Here is a 23,462-nt window from a genome sequence, read left to right as displayed (position 1 = left end):
CCCTCCAGCATGTTCTATTCATTGCTGTGCTGAGGTTTATATCCCTAGAGAGTGTAGCTCGAGTAGATTTGGTTTTGCTAAGATGGAGCATGTTCAACAGTTCTGGGTTGGACATGGCTCTGTATGTTAGACGGAGATTGCCTCTGAGAAGGCGGTATGCAACAGAGAAAAAGCCTTAGTTTTTTCAATCGTGCTGCAGAGGGCAACTGTTTGAGGCCAGTAATCCTCTTAGCGAGGTACCTCTCTGTGGTCTCTCCAGCTGCTGGAGATGCCTGGCCAGGTACATTCCAATTGGTGCATTGTACTCAATAATGGGTCTGATGAGGGAAGAGTAGAGGGGCACCACTACATCCTTAGAACTTGATGCGAACCCTTTCGTGACCAGATTGGTCACATAGAAGGATTTTCTAACCACCATGGCAACATGGTTATCAAAGGAAAGCTGACTTGTCTACTTGGGTCCCTAGATCCCTTATAACTTCTTCAGATTTAAGGGGGTTACCTCCTATGTGGTAGTTCGCGGGTACTCTTTTCCAAAGGGGATTACTATGCATTTTTTAGAATTTAGCTTGAGACCATAGCTTTGACACCATGCATCAGTCTCATTAAGGCCCTTCTGAAGGATATCCATGTCGGCCGGAGACTATAGCACCCAGATTGCAGTCGTCCGCAAACTTGGTCAGCCACAGCCCTTCAGTGCTTGTCTGTACTTCTGAGAAGTATATGCCAAACAGGAGGGGCCCCAGGACAGAGCCCTGAGGCATACCGCTCGTTACTGGTCTGGATTTGGATATAGATCCCGCTACTCTTACTTTGTGGGATCTGTCAGAGCCAGTTTGTGATCCATCTTGTGACGTAAGGGTTTATGCCCAGGTTGGCGAGTTTATCAATAATACCCGAATGGGGAATGGTGTCAAATGCTTCAGCAAGATCAAGGTAAGCCATGTGTACCTCCTTTCCCTTATCAAGTCCACCAGGTTCAGGAGGCATGATCTGCCCTTGACGAAGCTGAACTGTGTGGGGTCAAGTGTTTGGAGATTCCCAATCTCTCCATTTATGAGTTCCATAATGATTTGCTCCATTGCCTTACAGATCAGACTGGTCAGGCTTATTGGTTGGTAGTTGCCAGGGTCTGTTGTGGGCCCACCCTTGTGCAGCAGAACCACCGTTGCTGTGCACCATTCCATGGGCACATATCCTGTCGAGAGGCTGAGACTGAACAGGGTATTCAGATGCGGGGTTAATTCATTTTGGAGCACGCTTATGACACAGCCCGGGACACCATCTGGTCCCATGGAGGCAGTGTTTTTAGCTTTAGATAGAGCCTTATTAACCAACGTATCCGTAATAATTGGAGTTAAAAAATCCCCTGGAATAGTAATAGGCCCTGCAGGTGGTTGGGGGGGAGAAATTTGCACTGAACCCGTCAGCCAAGATGATGGCTATGTCAGCGTTGCCATTTAGGTTTTTGTCGTAACCATAGAAGGTCTTATCGTTATCTTTAGCAACTTTCTTTTCGAAACTGGCTTTAGTTGACTTGATGAGGGCCCTCAATTTCTTACTAATGCTGATCAGGAGATGATTTTTCTACTTGAGATTTGGCCTTTTTTTTTGCAGAAGTCTCCTCCTTTTATTGTATAGTTTGCTTATGGCCGGGGTCCACCAGACTGGTTTCTTTTTGCTTGAGGAAGGAGTCTTGGTTTTATTTGGGACAGCACAGTCCATGCAATCCTGAAGATGTAAAGTGCCTTGATGTAGGATTCTGCATCCTGGATATCATTATCCTTCTGCAATGGAATAGTGAAGCTTTCCACTTCTTACGCAAGTAGTTTGAAGTCTTTGGAAAGGTTTTTTTACAATGGTTTCTTTGACTGGGGGGAGGTGGAGGGGTGAGGATTTCCAGGGTCATCAGTATGTGGTCTGATCTGACCAGAGAGAGGGCATGATAACGGGTGTGGTACAACTGGCGCCCATATTTGTGATGACTAAATCCAATATGTTGTTGGGTAGGACCTTTATATTTTCCAATGCCTCAAGGAATGCAGAGTGAGCATCTTGGGACATGGTGGGCGATCTAACAGGCTAACTACTTGAAATGTGGTTTTGCCTGCCGATAGTTGCGCATGGATGATCTCTGGGGCATCATGCTGCGCCACTCGCCTGGGAGACGTGGGTAGCCTTGATGAATATGGATACACCTCTGGCCCTTTGTACTGAGATCCAGTAACTGAGGCCGGAAAGTAGGATATGAATTGTAACCTGGTAGTGCTGGGGTGCTCTCTGGAGCCTTGAACCAGGTTTCCGTCACTGCACAAACATAGATTTTCTCCATACTGAGGAGTGCCTTGAGTGCGTGCATTTTGAGGTAGAGACTTCTGGCGTTGAGTAGCATTACCCTTGGTTACCTGTGCTAGTTACGGTGGCTGGTTTGTCCTTTGAGCCTTGCCTAAAAAAGGCATTATGGGGATGGCAAAAGCCTTGGCAAGTATTCAAAAGCCTAGGGGTGACTGGGCATACCATCTCTGGTGAAACAGCGAGGCTTGTCTATCATGTCGTCCCAGGCAGACAGACAATGGATCCACTTAAAATGACACCAGAAGCTTAGCCAATTTTTGAAATTGATAATTGTGTCTTTGTATTGTGGTATTGTTCTAGGTGAAGGTAGTATGCTACTCAAGGTCAGGGTCATACCAGCTTGGGCTACATGATCAGAGCTCCTCAATGTCTCTTTTCATGTAGTCCAGGGAGGTACGTCTTGGATAATTCACACCAACATGTACAATGACAGCGTCATACTTGTACAAACACACGACACAGACAGAGAGAGGGGATCTAGAGAGAGGAGAGGAGAGGAGACAGACAGACAGACAGAGAGAGGGGATCTGGAGAGAGGAGAGGAGACAGACAGACAGAGAGAGGGGATCTATAGAGAGGAGAGGAGACAGACAGACAGAGAGAGGGGATCTAGAGAGAGGAGAGGAGACAGACAGACAGACAGAGGGGATCTAGAGAGAGGAGAGGAGACAGACAGATCTCTCGATATCTAGACAGACAGATCTCTCGATATTAGACAGACAAGAGAGAGGGGATCTAGAGAGAGGAGAGGAGACAGAGAGAGGGGATCTAGAGAGGAGAGGAGACAGACAGACAGACAGAGAGAGGGGATCTAGAGAGGAGAGGAGACAGACAGACAGACAGAGGGGATCTAGAGAGGAGACAGACAGACAGAGGGGGGATCTAGAGAGGAGGGGAGACAGACAGATCTCTCGATGTCTAGACAGACAGATAGATAGATATCTAGATATAATCTATATCTAGATATCTATCTATATCTAGATATCTATCTATATCTAGATATCTATATCGATATATATCTATAGATATATCTATCTATAGATATATCTATAGATATCTATATAAAAAAAATAGCATATATATTATAGGAGCAGTCTGCAAGACACCCAGAGGCATAGGCACAAACCCAAGCCATCCTCCAGACCTTAGGTGTCAAAAATCTAGTTAAATCTAGGTTATAATGGCAAGGCTTTTAAGAGTTTGACCTTTTAGCCTAGTGAGCTCCTATGCAGCACAGACAGAAAATAGAGTTAATGGAACGATCTCATGGATCGTAAGACCACACCATCTAAAATCAACTTCAATTGTCTTAACATGATAGCCTAACAGGCATGATTTTACAAAACAGACCGTTACCCAAGGAGCATTTACAGATGCATAACCACTACTTTTTGTTTTCTATACGAGTAACAGTTAATGGAGACATTCCATGAATGTGACCAGTTTCCAAGAAAAGTCTCTTGTGCAAGTCATTTCCAACACAGCGAAATATGTAAAAGCGTGGCAATGACACACAGTGGATGTATGAAGTAGAGTACCTTTACCAGAGATGCTTGGAATTATTAGAGCAGCAGAACTGTTTAGGAAATAAGCATGAGGAGTGTAACAATGACCCCCAGAGAACTTGGTGCAAAAGCAGCGAAAAACAGAATGTTAAAGATATTCGCCTAGACTGCCACTTACAGATTACCAGGGAGATGGAAGAGGGGAAAGAAAAAAAAAAAAAAGCAGCAGCATTCCCCTTTCCTTGACATACAGCAATCTCAGACTTATACAAGCAGCAGAACTTTGAAGGTTGCAGCTCCTCACACTAGGGGGTGAAACCACCTGCAGGGAAGGGAGTCTTTTAAGCTGTTATACTGCAAGGCTGTGTTGAGAGTGCAGTCAAGTGTACGTTTCACAATTAAAGGAAGCCATAATGTTTTTAATATTACTAAAGCTATACACAGTAAATAAAAATAACTCAAAACTTGTCTAACTAAAAGAAAACAAAAGCAGCACAATTATGAACTACAGGAATATACAGGATAATCTCTTCCCCAACTCAAACATTAATGGAAACTGAAAAAGTGATTTTCCACCATTGTGCGGGTGCAAACCACAAATTAAAACAAAACTCGACAGAAAAGCACAGACTAACATATTAGGAATTCAAGTGAGAAACACTACCATTACAGGATAAAGGACTACAAAAAGGAACCATTTGCAATATTGGTGCCCTAAGTACCGAGACACGAGAACAGTATTATTGCAAGTTCAAATTTTCACCTATTCAAAGGCCAATGTCACTCAGCATTTGCAATGAACAGTGGGATAGACAACCATACAAGTTTGCTTGGTGCAAGACAAGATTGAGAGTGAGTTGTTGAATATCTGCTCTTCTGCATTTTCAGCCCTTTTTTTGGAAATCAAGAGGACATGACAAACTGATTAACCATATTTAAATACAGAACCTTACAAGGGGCCATGGGAGAGTTCAGTCATATCCTACATTAGTTGGTGAAGAAGCCAAACCAAGATCCTACACAGTCTGCATCTGTGAAGACAGAAAGCTTTATAGGGGACAATCACAGAGACAAAAATTCAGCTGAAGACCAAGTTCAATGATGAAAAGCAACTAGAAATGACTACCAGTCCTGTGAAAAGACACTTAACTAGGACAACCAAAATTTGAAGAGGGAAGCGACTCATAGCTCTTGGCAGAAAACCAATCTAAGGTTACTAGTACTAGGGTAGCGGCCCTACAGCCCTTACAGGCCTAGCCATGGTAATCCACAGTTACCTCAACTACCTTTGGTTAGGAGGATGCAATTAGCACAGCTTGTCTACAGGATCACAGAAGTTACTAGGCTACTGGCCCTGAGGCCCTAACAAACCTAGCCAAGAATTTAGTCCACGTTCCAACAAGTCAGCACCTGATGACACTGTCCAGCAGGGGCATAGGAGGAATCCCAGGGGTGTATTTTCTGTTCCCCATCCAGTTATCCAGGTTGTGCTTTAAAAAGATTTAATGAGGTACTCTGCTTTACATGGAGAGGGAGTCTATTCCACAAAAGGGGAAGTCTCTGGGACACAAATCTGTCCTGCCAAAAAGTCTTATTGATGTCACAGACCAGGTTGAGGTCTCGAGTGTGGGTTACTAGATTGGAGCTTGACTTGTGGCTATAAAGTAGTCCCATCAGGGTAGGGTATCAGAATGCTTTGCATGCCTGACAGAGGTCACCTCTGAGGAGAATGGAGTAGAGAGACAGGGCTTGTAGCCTGTGTAGGGTAGATGTTTGAGGCCCTGGATTCTCCAGGTGAGGAATATGTGGCCTCTACAGCTTCTGCATGTGCTTTGCGAGGTACATGCCGAAAGAGGCATTGTATTCAATAACTGGTCTTATAAGGGAAGGCTACAGGGATGTTATGACCACCTTGTCCCTGGATGAGATAAATGAAGTGACCATGTAGAAAGTTTTCCGTACAGAGGCAATAAGGTGGTCAAGTCGCTATCAACATGGGTTCCAAAGTCCCTCATGACTTGACCAATAAGGCACCTAGTACGCAATGGGATAGTTTGCGGGGAAGTCATTCTACCCGAAAGGGAGGATGCATTTTTTGGCATTCAGTTTGAGGCAAGGTTTCTGGCACCAGTCATTTGTTTGGGTGAGACCCACTTGGAAGATGCCCATATCACTAGGGGAATTTATGACCGCACCCGGCTTGCAGTCATCTGCAATCTTGGTCAGCCATAGCCCACTAGATTTGGCCTGCACCTCTGAGAAGTACATCTAAAACAGCAGAGGCCCCAAGACCGATCCCTGGGGTACACCACTTGTTACGGGTCTACTTGAGGTGGCTTCCCCTATTTTGACTAGGTGGGTTCTATCAGTAAGCCAGTTTGCTACCCATATGGTAACATATGAATCTATGCCTAGTTGAGAGAGTTTATTATACCCGAGTGGGGAATATTATCAAAGGCCTTGGCCAGGTCAAGGTAGGTGGTTTTCAGAGCCTTCCCCTAGTCCATGACCTTTGCGACTGTCTCAAGGTCGTCCAAATTTAACAGGCATGACCTCCCCTTGACAAAATCAAACTGTGTTGGACCAAGTGTCTGGAGTTTGCCAAGGTCCTTAAGGTTCAGGATAATCCGCTCCATGGCCTTGCAGATCAGGCTAGTTAGGCTGATGGGTCTATAAATTTTCTGGATCCTTTGTGCAAAGGGATGACTGTAGCCATCCTCCATTCATCTGGGACGAAGCCTGTACTCAAGCTTTGAACAGGGTGCCTAATGGTGCTGCAAGTTCCTGTCTTGAGTTCATGTAGGATGCAGCCTGGGATGTTATCGGGTCCCATGGAGGCTGTATTTTTTGCCTTTGAAAGGGCAGTGATGACTTGCTCCCTAGAGATAAGGGGATAGGGACAGGTACTGGAGATGTCCCGTTTCACTGAATGGGAGGGGGGGCGGGGGCGGGCAGAGGAGTGAAGTTTTAAGTGAACCTGTCTGCCAGCAGGTTGGCTATATCTACAGTGTGCGTGTGTGTGTGTGTGTGTGTGTGGTGCCCTTGATCAGTTCTGAGCAGATCTTGGGGCTTCCCTTGAGACTGCAGACATATGTGAAGAAAGCCTTATGACTGCCTTTAGTAGATGTGGCCAGTTTGGTGGATTTCACTAGTGCTCTTATTTGCTTGTTCATGCTAAGGAGAGATTGCTTCCAATTAGACACCTGCTCCTTCTTGGCACTGGAAAGCAATTTTTTCCTTTTATTACAGTTTATTTATTGTAGATGCCCACCAGATAGGTTTACTCTTCCTTGAGGAGGGTGATGATTTTGTCCCGTCTGGTATTCCCAATTCCATGCAGCTATAGAAATGCTCATATAGTACTTTGGTGTAAGTTTGGACATATATACCAGTTTTTTGGTGGAGAGAGGAGGCTGTGAAGCTGTTTATACCTTCCCTCCCTCAGGAGGCTGTAATCCACTTTGGAGAAGTTTTTTTGTTTGACCCTAGCTGGGGGGGGGGCTCAGACTTAGTGATTGTTATGTGGTCGGATCTTACCAGGGATGATGACACTGTAGGGATGCTGCAGTGGTTACTCATGATGGTTAATACCAAGTCCAAGATATTTTCACCTCTTGTGAGCATGTCAACCAACTGGTCCAAGGTATCTGCATTGACGAAAATCTCTTGGCATTGTGTTTTAGCACGAGTAATTTTTCCAATCTATGGTTGGACAGTTAAAGTCACCCAGGACCAGGGTAAAGGGTTGAATTTTGCTAGATTCGAAGAGGTCCAAATAGATGGGGTAGACATCTTGAGTCAGAGTTGGATGCCTGTAACTAGCTAGGATTTGAACAGGGGTCTTGTCAACTGTTAACTGCACCTGGAGTATTTCCTGTGTATCTTGACCAACCTAGAGGGGTGCATGTCTTATGAACTGCAGGATGAGTAACCTGGTATGGCTGGGGTGCTCTCCGCAGCTTTGAACCAGGTTTGTGACTGCACAAATGTCAGCTTTAAGGGTTAAGATTGCTTGCAATGAGTGCAGTTTCATGTTTATAGACTCCTAGCGTTTAGCAGCATGACCTTTAATTTATGTTTTGATGTTTTCATGTTGGTAGTTTTGACCTTATGGCATTGCCTAAAAAAGGCACTATGGGGGAGGCAAGAGCCTTTGCCAGGAGCCTGAATGCCAAGGGAGACAGATGCAGGCCATCTCTGGCAAAGCATTGTGGCTTGTCAATCATCCCAGGCTGTCAGGTACTGGATCCCCTTTGAATGACACCAGAAACTAAGCCAGTTAAAGTCAATAATTTTCTGTTTGTACTGAGGCATTATTCTGGGTGACGGTTGAACGCTGCTTAAGGCTAGGGGCACACCTGCTTGAGACACATACTCAGCAGCGAGCTTGATCATGTCTCTCTCTTCATATAGTCCAGGGAGGTACGTCAGTCATTCATTCCAACATGGACTATGACAAAGTCATAACAGTACACCCTGCACAAGTCCTTGATTTTTGTCCCTGCTGGACAGTGGCATAGGGTGCTAACTTGTTGGAACATTGGCTAAATTCTTGGCTAGGCTTGTAAGGGCCCTCAGGGACAATACCTTGCAACTTCCTATGATCCTATGTACACTGGTGATCTGGTGGATTCTGGCACCCAACAACTACCTGTGACGTTCTCCTTATCCAGTCTGGTGAGGGGCACATCGGTGTCTCTCACAATGGAGTCTCCTAGGACTAATATGTTGAGTTTATTATTAGGCCTTAGTGGCTGAGAGACATGGGTGTGTGGACTATGTGTGGTATGTAGTGTGGTGAGCACAAGCAGCAAAATGAAGTAGAAAGATGTACAGTTTTTTTTTTCTAGTAGAAAGTGAAGAGGTAGAAGAGGAGATAATTCAAGGTTCAGAAGCTAAAGGGGTGGGCCTTTACCAAGTTCTCACTATAAACAGTAGAATGAGCTGATGTAATGGGACTGGGGGAAGAGTATCCAGTATCAATGTTATACAAGAGGTGGGCAAACTCAAAGCCACCAAGATTTAAGACCACCACAACAGCCGGGTGGGACAAAACAGTTGCACAGATTATACAGATATACAGCAAAACAGAAGTGCAGAAACAGTTGAAAATAAGCACTCATCTTTTTCCAATATCACAGCAGAGCACTGCAGCTTTGAACCGGTTCAAAACACTGACTATTAAAGGCAAACAAACAGAAACCAGCCCGATTACCCAGAAACCAGCCCGATTACCCAATCAAAAATAACAGTGTTGCAGGACTGCTTTCAGCTAGATCAAACTAGACAGATTCTGCCACAAAGAAAACAGCTAGATAGCTAGGCCTCTAGACAAAAGATTTCATGACAAGCTCAAAAGTGTGAAACAGCAAGAGATTTTTTTTTTGTCAGAGCTAAATAAGGAGACTAAAACACACTGACTATCCTTGTCCATGAGGGACAAAGGTGCCCCCCCCCCCCCAGGGTGAACCTGTGGTCTCCAGTTCATTTATCCAGGTTATATTTGAATAGGGTTCAGTGAAGAGCTCTACTTCACATGAATTGGAAGCTTATTCCAGAGTACTGGCAATCTCTGGGAGATCCAAGCATGTTCCATTAATGTCACAGGCTACGTTAAGATCCCTAGATAAAGAGACTCTTGTGCCATTTGACTTGTGGATGTGCAGCATATCCAATTAGGGCAGGGTCAAGTAGCCTCTCAGCAACCTATATGATATAGGGTACAGTGAAAGAGCTTCCAATCCATCCACACAAGTCAAGATTTGGAGGCCCTGTATTTTCTTGGTGAGAAACCTCTATGGTCTTGTCTTTCTAGCCACTACATGCGTCTGGTGAGGCACATGCAGAAGGAACCATTGTACTCTTAAATGGTCAGATGAGAGTACAGTGGAGTTATAACATCCTTGGACCTGAATGCGATGCCCTTATCAGACGCGCAACATAGAAGGCTTTCCTCACCACTGTGGAAACTTGGTGGTTGAAGTTCAGACTGCTATCTACCAGTGTTCCAAGATCTTGGACCACTGGGTTTGAACTTTAACAGGTTCTGTCAATACTGTAATTAGCAGGAAATTCCACTTTGCCAAAGGGGATAATAAAGCACTTTTTTGCATTTAAATTTTAGACCATGGGTTTGGCACCAGCCATTTGTCTGCATTAGCCCCACCTGTGTTATGTTATCATTGGGGGAATTCAAAGACTGCATCCAACTTACAACCAACAGCGAATATGGTAAGCCAAATGCAGTCTACTTTGGAATCTATTTCTGGAAGTCCAGGCTAAACAGTTAAGGCCCAGCACAGATCCTTGTCATGCACCACTGGTGATGGGTCTACTGATAAAGGTGGATTCTCCAACTTTGACAGTGTGTGTTCCATCAGTGAGCCAATTGGCTATCCATCTAGTGATGCAACAGTTAGTCTTCAGTTAAGAGTTTCTCAATGACACCAGAGTGGGGGATTGTGTCAAAAGCCTTGGTTAGGTCAAGATAGGCAGTATGCATGGTCTTACCTTCATCCAGGGCTTTGGTGACTTTCTCTAAGAAGTCTACTAGGTTTAATAAGAATGATCTAGACCTGAACAAAGCCAAACTGGTTTGGTCTAGGGTTTGAACACCACCTATGTCCTTGTTAAGGTCCATGATGATTATTTCCATGGCCTTGCAGACTAGACTGGTTAGACTTACAGGTCTACTATTCTCACGGTCAGTTGATGGTCCCCCTCTGTGCAAGGAGATTACTGTTGCTGTTCTTCACTCTGCTGGAACAAAGCCAGCTCAGTCTATGGTTAAAGAGAATGCCACTTGGTCTGCTAGGTCCTGTTTTAGATTGCTTAATAAAACCCTGGGATGTTATCTGGTCTCACTGAGGTCATGTTGTTGGGCCTTTAAGAGTGCAGATACGACCTAACCTCTAGAAGGTGTCTGCACCAAATCTGTCAGCTATCAGGTTAGTAATTTCCTCCAGTACAGTAAGAGTGGTACCATCTACCACCAGTTCGGCACATAGCTAGGCATTCCCTTTTGGATTTCAGACATAGTTAAATAATGCCTTATGATTATCCTTAGCTAAGGATGCTATTATACCTTTGTAATTAGCTTTAGAGGACTTTACACAAGACTTCTGATTTGCTTGTTGAAGCTGTGGAAGGAATTCTTCATTGTTGCGAGCCGGTTTCCTCTTGTTCTTAGACATCAGTTTCTTCCTTTTGTTATATAGTCTGTTAATACTTTAGGTCCACCAAGTGGCTTTTTTTTTTTCCAGGAAGACCTGATTTTAATCCAGACACAACTAAGTCTATACACGGTTACTCAAGTGTTTATAGAGGGCATTCGTGTACACCTCTGCATAGGAGTCATTGTTGTCTGGCAGGCGGTATAAAGATTTCATACCATTGCTTAGTAGGCTGTAGTTTGCTATGAATAAGTTTTATTTTTGCTCCTGTAGTGGTGACAGGCTCAATAGTTACTTCGAACAAGATGGCCCAACCTTACCAGGGAGGGCATCGCACAGGGGGGAGTAGAGTGACCTCCCATGTTGGTGAGTACTATGTCTAGGACCATCTAAGCACCTTGTAGGGGTACAGACTATCTATTCCACATAATTTATTTTGACAAAGTCCAGGAACCTCTGGGCAAGTGTGTTCGTGCTCGTGTATATCACACAATCAACGGAAGGATAGTTGAAATCTTCCCTGACTAAAGGTGGGCATGTGGTGTACACCTGTAATCCTAGCAGTCTGGGAGGCAGAGGTTGTTGGATTGAATCAAACCATGTGAGAGAGAACACTTCCTGGAAAAGGGGAGAAGTAATCCCCCCCAAGGAAACAATTGTGTTGAGCTATGTGGCAAGTCCAGGTAGGTGGTGTACTTTTCTTGGTTCATGGTGGGAGACCTACAGCTGGCAATGATGTGGTACGGTATTTCACCTATAGTTAAATCACCAATCCTGGCTGCAGGTGTGCCTCTGTCTGGGTCCTCCCAGACTACCAGACTCATTATGGTGGTCTCCAAGCCCGACTGCGTCACTGCATGTACACAAGGTACTGCAGTATCAGAATCATTCCCTATCAAGACATCTGCAGGGATATCCTCAAAACACACCTACTTGCTCAATTCCTTTTCCACCCTCCCAGTCAAGGTGAACCCTGGCCAAAGGCATTTGGAATGGGATCCCTCCTAAAGTTCTTAATGGAGTGGACTGCCCAAGCAAGTACTGCTCCTCTTTAATGGAACGCTCTTCCAATCATCTCTCAGCACTGCCCATAGCAGTGTTAATTTTAAATCTCTGCACTCTTACCTGTCCACTAACTGGAACTGTACTTTCTCCCAATACTCTACTAACCTCTCCCCCATGAAACTTCTAAACTCTTCTCTATACTGGCTTCATCACTCAATACACCTCAACTCCTACCTTGCATCCACTTAAAACACAACATGATCTACGTGCCAAATAAAAGTTTTAGAAATTGGCCATTTATAAACAGTTATCTGTAAATTTGCCAATGTACATTACTTTCCATGTGCTTTTCAATAAGTCTACTTAAAGATTCTACTGTCTTTGCACTCTGCAACTTCTACATTACTGTGGGGCTTTTCTTCCCAGGCCTCCAATAAAAACGGGCTCTATACAGCCCAGCGGACTTCCCCGGTTAAAATGCAAATAAACTAGACATGGAGCAGTTTGAGTGCGTTGTACTTTCCACTCTGTGTACTTGGCTTTAATGAAAATGGACACCTCCACCTTTGGATTCTTCTACACTTTCAGACCTCAAAATGAGAGTGGAAGGCCTTGCAAGCCAAGGTGCTCTCTGCGACCTTGAATCACATCTGTGACTGCAGAGACATCAGCATCTTCCAAGGTGAGGAATGCTTCCACGGAATGCAGCTTGTTTGGACTCCTAGCATTAAGCAGCAGAACCTCGAGTTTGTCGCATCATAAATTTTGTTGTTTTGACATTGCCTTAAAAAAAAAAAAAAAAGGCACTACTGCACCTTTGCCATATCCGAAAGCCTAGAGAAGACTGGTGCAGAGCATCTTTGGCAAAGGAGTATGGCCTGCTGACCATGTCTTCCTAAGCTGACAGATACTGGATCCCCCTGAACCAACACCATAATGCAAGCCAATTGCTGAAGTCAGGTTTTGTTCATATTGTGGCATCATCCTGGGTGAAGGTAGAATGCTGCTTAGAGCTAGTGAGTTATACCTGCCTGGGACACACAATCCAAGAATTCAATCATGCCTCTCTTCATATAGTTCAGAAAGGTATGTCTCAAGTCATTCACTACAATATGGACCATGACAAAGTCATACCGGTACTTGTTGAGTGACGTGAGTGCACGTGTGAACTGATGGATCCTGGCACCCAACAGGCAGCTGACAGTGTCTTTGTCCAGCCTGGTGAGAGGGACTTCTGCATCTCACTATGGAGTTGCCTACAACCAAGACATTAGCTTTTGAGGTGTTTGCCAAAGGGGCTTATTTGCGGAGACACTTGTGTATGATGTTATGTGCAGTACTTGCAATTTGCATAGCACTGTGTGCAAGTGGTGTTTGGGAGGTCTCGGATCTTTTTATAGGTTGGTACTAGGCTATCTGCCCTGGGCCTATACAAGCATAGCCATAATTCCCTGGATATTTCTTCCCACAATATATATTTTTGGTAGGTTTCTAGTGAGTACCTCCACATATGTGGGTCTGTGTGTTGTGAACTCATTTTTTGTGTGAGAGTTGAAGTGTGTGCGCTGACAACCTGTTTGATGTTTGGTTTACTGTTACATCAGAGAAGAGATTTAGGTTCATAGGTTTATACTAGGCTATCTGCCCTAAGGCATTTATAAGCCTAGCCCAAATTATTGTGGCTTACGCCACCCCTTATATGAAAAAATACTGTGCCCATTAGTTTGTTGTGCCTCTGTCCAGCAGTGACCCAGAGATGATTCCCGGGGTAAACCTACGATCTCCCATCCACAGGTCTAGATTTCTCTTGAACAGAGTCAGCGAGGTGCTCTGCCTCACATGGACCGGGATTTTATTCCACAGCATAGGGAGTCTCTGAGTGATAAATCTATCCCTCCAGCATGTCCTATTTATATCCGTGCTAAGGTTTAAGTCGCTTGCTCTAGTGGTTTTGGTGGATTTGGATTTTTGAGGTGGAGCATGTCCATTAATTCCGGGTTGGACATGGCCTTGTATGTCAGGCACATGTCACCTCTGAGCAGACGGTATGCGACTGAATAGAGCTGGAGTTTCTTCAATCTGGCAGCATATGACAGATTTTGGAGTCCCTTTATCCTTTTGGTGAGGAACTTTTGGGGTCTCTCCAATTGCTGCAGATGTCGGGTGAGATACATCCCGAATGGGGCATTGTACTCGATCATTGGTCTGATAAGTGAAGAGTACAGGGGAACAATGACCTCACTAGATCTGGATGTGAATCCCTTCATGATCAGGTGGGCAATGTAGAAGGTCTTTCTAACCACTTTAGCAATGTGAGTGTCAAAAGAAAGGCCACTGTCAACCTGGGTCCCCAGGTCCCTGATAACCTCTTCTGTGCTTAGTGGATTGCCACCTATATGGTAGCTTGGGGTTACCTTGTTTTTCCCGAAGGGTATGACTATACATTTTTGGCGTTTAACTTCAGGCCATGGCTCTGGCACCAGCTATCTGTTTCCGTGAGTCCCTTCTGAAGGATATCCGTGTCCGATGCACTTTCCACTATGGCCCAGTTTGCAGTCATCTGCAAACTTTGTCAGCCAAAGTCCTCCCATGTTGGCCTGTACTTCTGAGAAGTAGATGCCAAACAATAGGGGCCAAGGACCGAGCCCTGTGGGACACCACTTGTGACCGGCTTGGAGTCTGACACAGCGCCAGCAACTCTAACCCTGTGGGTTCTGTCCTTAAGCCAGTTTGCAACCCATCTTGTGACATATGGGTTTACATTTAAGCTGGTAAGTTTTTCTACAATACCCGAGTGGGGTATTGTGTCGAAAGCCTTTGCAAGGTCAAGGTAGGCTGTATGGACTGCCTTTCCCTCATCAATGGCCTTGGTGACTATTTCGAAGAAGTCGACCAAGTTCAAAAGGCATGATCTTCCCTTGACAAAGCCAAACTGGGTCGGGTCCAATGTCTGCAAGTCCCCTATATCTTTGTTTATGAGCTCCATTATGATCCTCTCCATAGCTTTGCAGACTAGACTTGTTAAGCTTATGGGGCGGTAATTACCAGGGTCCGTAGAGGCGCCACCTTTGTGGAGTGGGACCAGCCACTCCTTGGGCACGTATCCTGTGGTAAGGCTGAGATTAAACAGCTGCCTTATGTGCGGGTTTAATTCCTCATTTAGCTCGTGTAGCACACAGCCGGGGACACCATCCGGTCCCATTGATGCTGTGTTTTTAGCTTTAGAGAGAGCAGCTTTCACCTGCGCATTTGAGATGTCCGGGAGGCTACACTCGGCTGGGATAGTTATCTCTCCTTTAGGGGAGAGGGGTGAAGTTTGCACTGAACCTGTCTGCCAGTATGTTGGCAATGTCTGTGGGTTCAGTGATTTTTGTATCATTTTGGACTAATTCTGAGCATATCTGGGAGTTTCCACCCAGGTTCCTAACATAGCTGAAAAAGGCCTTATGATTGTCCTTTGAATCCATGGCAATTTTTCTCTCAAAATTGGCCTTAGTTGATTTTATGAGTGCTCGTATTTTTTTTACTAATAATGATCAGGGGTGACTTCCTTTTATGGATTTTGTTCCATCATGTAATAGCTTTCTCCTCTTATTGTAAAGTTTGTTAATGGCTGGGGTCCACCAGACTGGACGTTTGCCCTTTGTGGAAAGTCTTGGTTTTATTTGGGATTGCCTGATCCATGCAGTCCTGGAGGTGTTCATAGAAGGCATTTGTAAGGGCTTCCCAGCTTGGGTTGTGGTTTCCTCTGACTCAGGGGCCTTGAAGGATACCACACCAGTCTTGAGTAGTGTGAAGTTTGCTTTAGAGAAGTTCTTCACTATGGTCTTTTGTTTGGGGTGGGATGCGGGATGTGGATTTCCAGTGAGATTAGTTTATGATCAGATCTCACCAATGAGGGATATACTTCTGGTGTGGAGCATTTTGTCCCCATGTTTGTGACAATGAGATCTAGTATATTTTCTCCTCTCGTGGGAACAGTAACTAGCTGTTCCATGGCATTTGAATTTATGAACTCCAGGAACCGTTGGGCTAGAAAGTTAGGGCTTGAGTAATGTTCCCAGTCTATATTCGGGTAGTTGAAGTCTCCCAATATGATGGTGTTTGGAGATGCATTTATACCCTCCAGTGTCTTCAGGAAGGCTGTGTGGGGTTCCTGAGTTTGAGAGGGTGGCCTGTAGCATGCTACAATTTGTAGAGCAGTTTTGCCTATGGTTAGTTGCACCTGGATGGTTTCCGAAGCTTCATGCGTTGCCACCAACCTGGAGGTGTGAGTATCCTTTATGAATATGGATACACCCCTCCTTTTGTGGAGTGGTCCGGGTTTTGGGGCCGGAACGCATGATATGAGGTAAAACCTAATAGTGCCGGGGTGCTCTCAGGAGCCTTGAACCAGGTTTCAGTTACAGCACAGACATCGATGTTCTCCATACTGAGAAGGGCCTCGAGTGCGTGCATTTTGAGATTTAGACTTCTGGCATTGAGCAGCATTACCCTCAATTTCTTCCCATTTTTGTTTTCTAGGGTGGTAGGTTTAGAATTTGAGCCTTGCCTAAAAAAGGCACTATGGGGGTGGCAAGAGCCTTAGCCAATATCCGTAATACATCTATCAGTAAGTGGTTGTCAGTATACACGAGGCAATTACTACACTGCCTCAGGATGCCCATATCAAACAGGTTGGCTGGTGAAAAAAATAGGAAACTGCCCATTCATTATAGGCTTTTACCATATGTTCTACTGGGAAGGGGATCAGGCTAGTATGACCAGTTTTTGTGCTAGGACTAGTTCTACTGAAGGCCGTGGATAAGTGTGGCAACTCTGTTCAGTGCACCCATAGTGCAGTATGGGAGCTTGGGAGGGTTCCACTGACAGACATCTAGAGAGAAATTGAGTTTCAAGGTGTTTGCATCTATACAGGGCAGCCCCAACCGCTGTTGTATGGTGTGCGGCAACTCACAAATGCAAGGCTTAAATACAGGCAAAATTAAGACACTCAAGCTTGGCTACCAATAGGAAAGCGCACAATGACCCTTCCTATAGCAATCCCCAGCTCAGACAAGGTTGGATCCACACACTTCTGAAGGTTGCAGAGGAGCCATTCTTAATGCAAGATGGCTGGTTTAGTGCTGAAGTTTATAAACAGGCTACATTCAGTAGGTCTGTATCTAGGTATCTGAACAGTACTTACAGCCAGTGTGTGCGTTTTCCCAGCTCAGACAGACCAGGTGAACACCTACTGCTACCAGATGAACAATACCAGTCCTCCCAATGCAAAAGCAGAGTAAAAAAGTGTCCGGAGTGAACAAACCGATATAGCAGTGCACTTTAAACAGCTAATAAAAGTGCGGTTATTCAATAAAAGTACTTGGCTTTGAATAAATGAGACTTGACAGACACACAACTGTCCCTATGGAAAGGGGGAATCTGTAAAATACTCTACTCTATGCATAAGCACAAATCCATGCCATCCCTCTTGCTCCTAGGGTCCATATACTGCATAAAATGTTGGCTAGGCTTGTTAAGGGCTCTCAGGCAGTCAGACTAGTAATCACATACGAATCTGAGTTGACACCCCAACCCCATGTACAAGAAAAGGGAGAGGGGTTTATGCCAGTGCCTTACATAACATTTAACAAGCCTTTTGGTTATGGAGCCCAGAAGACGGCATATGAGCATTCTGAACTTCTATGGCATCAGAAAATTCTACAGCATCTTCTAATGGTTGTTTAGACTTTATATCAAGAGCTTCCCCCTTCCACATTGGGTGGTCTTGTCATTAGAAGATAGACCATTTTTGCTCCAGGAGCAGCAACATGTCAGAAATTTTGACCCAAGCATTTTAATCTTGGTGTGCGAGAGCGCGGGCGAGAGCGATGCTAGTCACAAAAGGTGCCCAGTTTGAGATGCAGAAACTGCCACATAAATCATCACATAAAATCTCTAAAATAGAAATCTATTCACTGGAACTAAAAGGGTTAAAATACCAAAAGGTCTACACAGAATCAGCCTGGGGCTATCAAGTACAGTGTGTCAACTGGCAGTAATAGAACTTAAAATTCTGCTCTACATTAAATGTGTTGTGGGCAGGATTCAGTAGCTTCATCAAGTTGTGCGAGGTCAGTCCTAACTTCACCAGTATCGGCCTTCTCTGGAGCTCAACTGTTTGATTTTTAAGAAACAACCCAAAAAAACTTTCAGATTTTAGCAGCACCAGTTAACCCAATACAAATGAAGTGTCCGCAGAGGCTCCACTGTCGCCTTGTTCTGATGCTACTGAGTTACTGTTATTAGTGGAAGAGCAAAATACTGAACACTAAACTATTTCCTTGTGTTCTGATTTAAATGGTACCCATCCCTGCCTATTAGAAATCTGTTTTAGTAGCCTATCAAAAACCAAGGAGTTTGGGGGGGGGGATCAATGACAACACATTTTGCATTAGATTTATCATAGATGTCATTCAAAAAACTTGAAGTTTTGATGACATATTACAGAAAAGTGAACAGACAACTCCCTCACTGCATCTTCTAGAGCATCAACTGAAATTACACATCATGGATACACAGTTTACAGAACAAGAGCAGATAACCTACCGCCTTCTTTGCATCTTCTAAACTGGCATCTGGGCAGATCATTACATCACGGCTACACAGCACAGGTTCCTTCCCAGTTAATCCAGCCACAGTCACCTGGATCTGCAAATTATCAGAAACACCTGGTTACATCTTTTACAGATGATAGATTAAATACACAAGTGCAGACTTAAGAAACTTAAAAAAAAAAATCACTCTAAGCAGAGAAAAAAAAGAAGGAGGGAAAACCACTTGTAACCCACCAGACATAAAACCACCATTACTTAAATTTTAGCAAGGAATATTCTACTGAAGGTCTAGGAAGAAATTCTCCAAATACAGTGTCTCAAACAGATACAGAACTGACATAAGAGAAAAAAATGCTAGTTTAAGCCACACAAACAAAATATAACAGATATACCAACTCCCATCACCATTTGCTCAAGTTCCAATAACTCTCTTGCAATCGCTTGAAGATAACTAGTGCCTCCAATCCGAATTAATAACTCGGAACTGAACTAAATGCATTTTGTTTTATTAAAAGGCAAATTACTAAATTGGCATCATACAAAGACTTATGCTAGAGTTTGAGGGAAGGAATACACTATTCAATATTTATGCAGACAGTTAAAAAACCTGTCAATAGCAATAATATACCCATAAATCTTACAAAAACTCATTTGTCAATCTGACAAATCCATTCAAATAAAAAATCTGTAGAATAAATTTTGGTCATACAGTACTACATTTAAAATTGTCCCAAAAATATGCACCTTTTATTTGGCAGAACTTCACCTAATGAGAAACTGAAGGGAGTTGGTTGCTGCAACTGTCCTTTCCTTCAAGAAATCACCCTCAAAGCATTTCAATGGCAAGCAAGTGAAGTAAAAGGCGTTTTATAACAAAATGAAACAAGAGTACAGCAGTGACTAGGCAAAGATCCATCCCTGCACAACACAATCCTCCCCCATTTTTGCACATGTGGTTGGGGTTCACTTTAATGGACAATCAGACAAATTATCACAATTTGTAAGGTACTGGTCAACAGGAAAAAAAAAAATTCACTGCATTCTGTTACGGGTCAATATCACAATATGAAGGCATTAATGACAAACAGGAACTGAACTGCAATAGACATACATACCCCAGTAGGGTACTGGATATCTAATTAGTAAATTTAAAACCCTCACCTAAGTATATATATTGAATCAGTTTGTGAAGGTTGTAAAAAAGTAATATGATTGATGCATTATCAATACAAATTCAAAGATGTCCTGCTTTTATGTATGCACTTTACTGCCAGCATCTCACTTATCGCAAGTTGCATATTGCACTACGAATTGTAATTGCTGACAATTTATGACCACACAAAACCCAAACCAGCGAATGAGCACTCCACAACGTTACAGCACTAAGAAAATCAATAATCAGTGTGAAGTACAATATGTATTTATCAGAACATGCCACCATCCCTAAACTAAACAAAACTGGTACTGCAAACTTCTTCTGTGAAAAACGCCCCCCAGAATCGGCTGTCCACATAATCCGGTCTCCCTTTTGAAAACCATTACTTAAATTACAACTCTCTCGTTGAAAGGGTTATTTTCAAAGATGACTGTTTACCAAGAGCATGATTCCTCTGTCTGTTTTCCGTCTCAGGATTCCTTCCACATACTGAAAAAAAATTATTTCGTCAATAAGACAGCAACCGTGACAATTTCATTGCGAGTTTGTAATGCGCCCATAACAGGAAGAGACATTTTTCAATTTTTTTTTTCTTCCTGAAGATAATCCAAAGTTATTCTTTATCAATAAAGACTTAAAATGACACTTTACTGTTTCCTGTACTCGTTTTGATTCCATGATACGAATTTCGCAACCGTGAAAATCTGGTTGCGATAATACATATATATATATATATATATATATATATATATATATATATATATATATATATATATATATATATATATATATATATATATATACACACACACACACACACACACACACACACGCATGTAATATATATTATATATATATATATATATATATATATATATATATATATATATATATATACACACACACACACACACACACACACACATATATATAAATATATATACATACACACGTATATATATATATATATATATATATATATCTATATACACACACATATATATATATATATATATATATATATATATATATATATATATATATTATATACACACACATATATATATATATATATATATATATATATATATATATATATACATACACACATATATACACACATACACACTATTAAAACCCTCACACGTGTGTGTATAGATTATATATATATATGAAAATGTGTATACAAGTACACAAAAAATATAAATATATATATATATATATATATATATATATATATATATATATATACATACACACACACACACACACACATATATATATATTACAAAATTATAAAAAATAAATAAATAAAAAGGAGAGGGGGCTCCTTTCCTAAATGGCAAAAGGCATCCACACACTACAAAGCAGTAAAATGAAGTTGGTTTGTTTTTCTTTGAAGCATTATCCCCTTGTGTACATAAAAAAAAAAAAAAAAATTTGGGGATTTGCTTGGTTTTGCCCAGTACAAATTTGACTGAATTACACCTCCATATGTTAGTCAAAACCACAGAAAAATTCTAGAGCTGAGCCTATTTGGACCTCACTACACAAAAAGGAGTGAGAGTTATTAGTGCTGTACTTCACTTTATTTGGACTTTGCTTTTATTCGTACTGTTTATTTTAGTTTGGATTGCGAAAAGTTACAGCAGGCTAAGCTCATTACTATGCAGGTGGCTGTCTGATAATTTGACCTTAGTATTTACATTATTTTTCCATGGGTTGAAGCAGTTATTTAAACGTTGATCTGATGAAGTTCAGTGGGTTTAACAAAGCGCTCAACATAAATTAAAGCAGTTGTTCTGGGGACTGCTAGTTTTAGTTTTTCTTCAGATGTTCTCTTTTTGAAGGTACTGAAGTTTTGCACTATTACTTTTGCTTACCATTGCAATGTTCAAAGTGTTCATTTTTCCAAATGCAGAAAGTCAAATGGTAGTGGATTTTTCATAAAGAAAGAGTGGACATAGCTGTGGTGAATATATATTTTAATAGAGGGGAGCATAGTGGGACGTAAAAGACTGGAGGAAGATGCACACAAGTGGATTATATCTTATGTGGTGACAGCGGAAAGCATAAGCTATGCAGCATAGGATGGCGGCCTGTAGGATAACATTGGTGATCAGGAGGAGTGCCAGGAATCAAATGGTGGAAGTTGAAAGGGTGAATGCGAGGTGGAGTTGAACAGTTAAGACAGGCACGAGTTACTAAATAGCTGGGCAACTACAGCAGAGCTGTAAGGGAGACAGCTAGAAAGGTGCTTGGTGTGACATCTGGACAGGGGAAGGAGGACAAGAAGACCTGGTGGTGGAACAATGAAGTACAGAAGAGTATACAGAGAAAGAGGGTGGCGAAGAAGTGGGATTTGTCAGACAGGAGTATAAGGAGATGAGCCATATGGCAAAGAGAGAGGTGGTGAAGGCCAAGGATAAGGCATATGAATAGCTGTATGAAATGTTGGACACAAGGGAGAAAAGGACCTGTACCGACTGGCTAGACAGAGGGACCGAGCTGGGAAAGATGTACAGCAGGTAAGGGTGATTAAGGATAACGAGGGAATTGTACCTAAAAAGTAAGGAGTGTGTGTTGAGCAGATGGAAGAATTACTTTGAGGGGCTGGTGAATGAAGAGAAGGAGAGAAAAGGCTGGATGATGTGGGGATAGCAAATCAGGAAGTGCAGCGGATTAGCAAGGACGAAGTAAGGACAGCTTTGAAGAGGATGAAGAATGGAAAGGCTGTTGGTCCAGAAGACATACCTGTGGAAGCATGGAGGTGTTTAGGCGAGATGGTAGTGGAGTTTTTAACCAGATTGTTTAATGAAATCTTGGAAAGTGAGTGAGGATGCCTGAAGTGTGGAGTGAAGTCTCTTTGTACCAATTTTTAAGAATAAATTGACGTTCAGAGCTGTAGTAACTAGAGGGATAAAACTGATCAGTCACAGCATGAAGTGGAGTAGTGGAAGCTAGGTTAAGAAGGGAGGTGATGATTAGTGAGCAGCAGTATGGTTTCATGCCAGGAAAGAGCACTACAGATGCGATGTTTGCTCTGAGGGTGTTGATGGAGTAGTATAGAGAAGGGTAGAGAAGGGCAGGAGGAGATGCATTGTGTCTTTGTGGACTTGAAGAAAGCATATGGCAGGGTGCCTAGAGAGGAGTTGTGTATTGTATGAGGAAGTCAGGAGTGGCAGAGAAGTATGTGAGTGGTACAGGATATGTAGGAGGGTAGTGCGACACTGGTGTGGTCAGCTTTAGGAGTGACAAATGCATTTAAGGTGGGATTACATCAAGGATCAGCTTTGAGCCCAGTCTTATTTGCAATGGCGATGGACAGGTTGACAGACTAGATCAGACAGGAGTCCCCGTGGACTATGATGTTTGCTGATGACACTGATCTGTAATAAGAGTAGTGCACAGGTTAAGACCCTGGAGAGGTGTGCGCGCGTGTGAGCGAGAATGCGAGGGCGGCTAGAGGAATGGTGAGGATGCAGGGAGTAGAGTTAGCGAAGGTGGATGTATTTAAATACTTGGGAACAATAGTTCACCTCCCTTCCACACTCACCAGTACTCTGAAGAGAGTACAGGCAGGGTGGAGAAGAGAATGCCAGAAGTGATTTCTGACAGACAGGTACCAGTAAGAGTGAAAGGGAAGGCCTATAAGAGGCTAGTGAGTCCA

At 43.0% G+C, this 23,462-nt stretch overlaps 1 protein-coding gene across 1 annotated transcript in view; it reads right to left on the bottom strand.

Annotated features, from left to right (window-relative positions):
* Positions 1-23,462, bottom strand: part of PARK7 (Parkinsonism associated deglycase) — a 259,672-nt gene that overhangs the window by 220,543 nt on the left and 15,667 nt on the right. Inside the window, exon 2 of the mRNA XM_044056460.1 lies at positions 18,629-18,730. Coding sequence (XP_043912395.1) covers positions 18,629-18,730 — 102 coding nt within the window. The remainder of the gene's footprint in view (positions 1-18,628; positions 18,731-23,462) is intronic.

The sequence above is a fragment of the Protopterus annectens genome, chromosome 14.part0 (genome assembly GCF_019279795.1).
Source record: "Protopterus annectens isolate FY-2018-M chromosome 14.part0, PAN1.0, whole genome shotgun sequence".
Taxonomy (NCBI): Eukaryota; Metazoa; Chordata; order Ceratodontiformes; family Protopteridae; genus Protopterus; species Protopterus annectens.
Note: the sequence above shows the minus strand (reverse complement) of the source record. Positions and strands in the feature narration are given on the sequence as shown.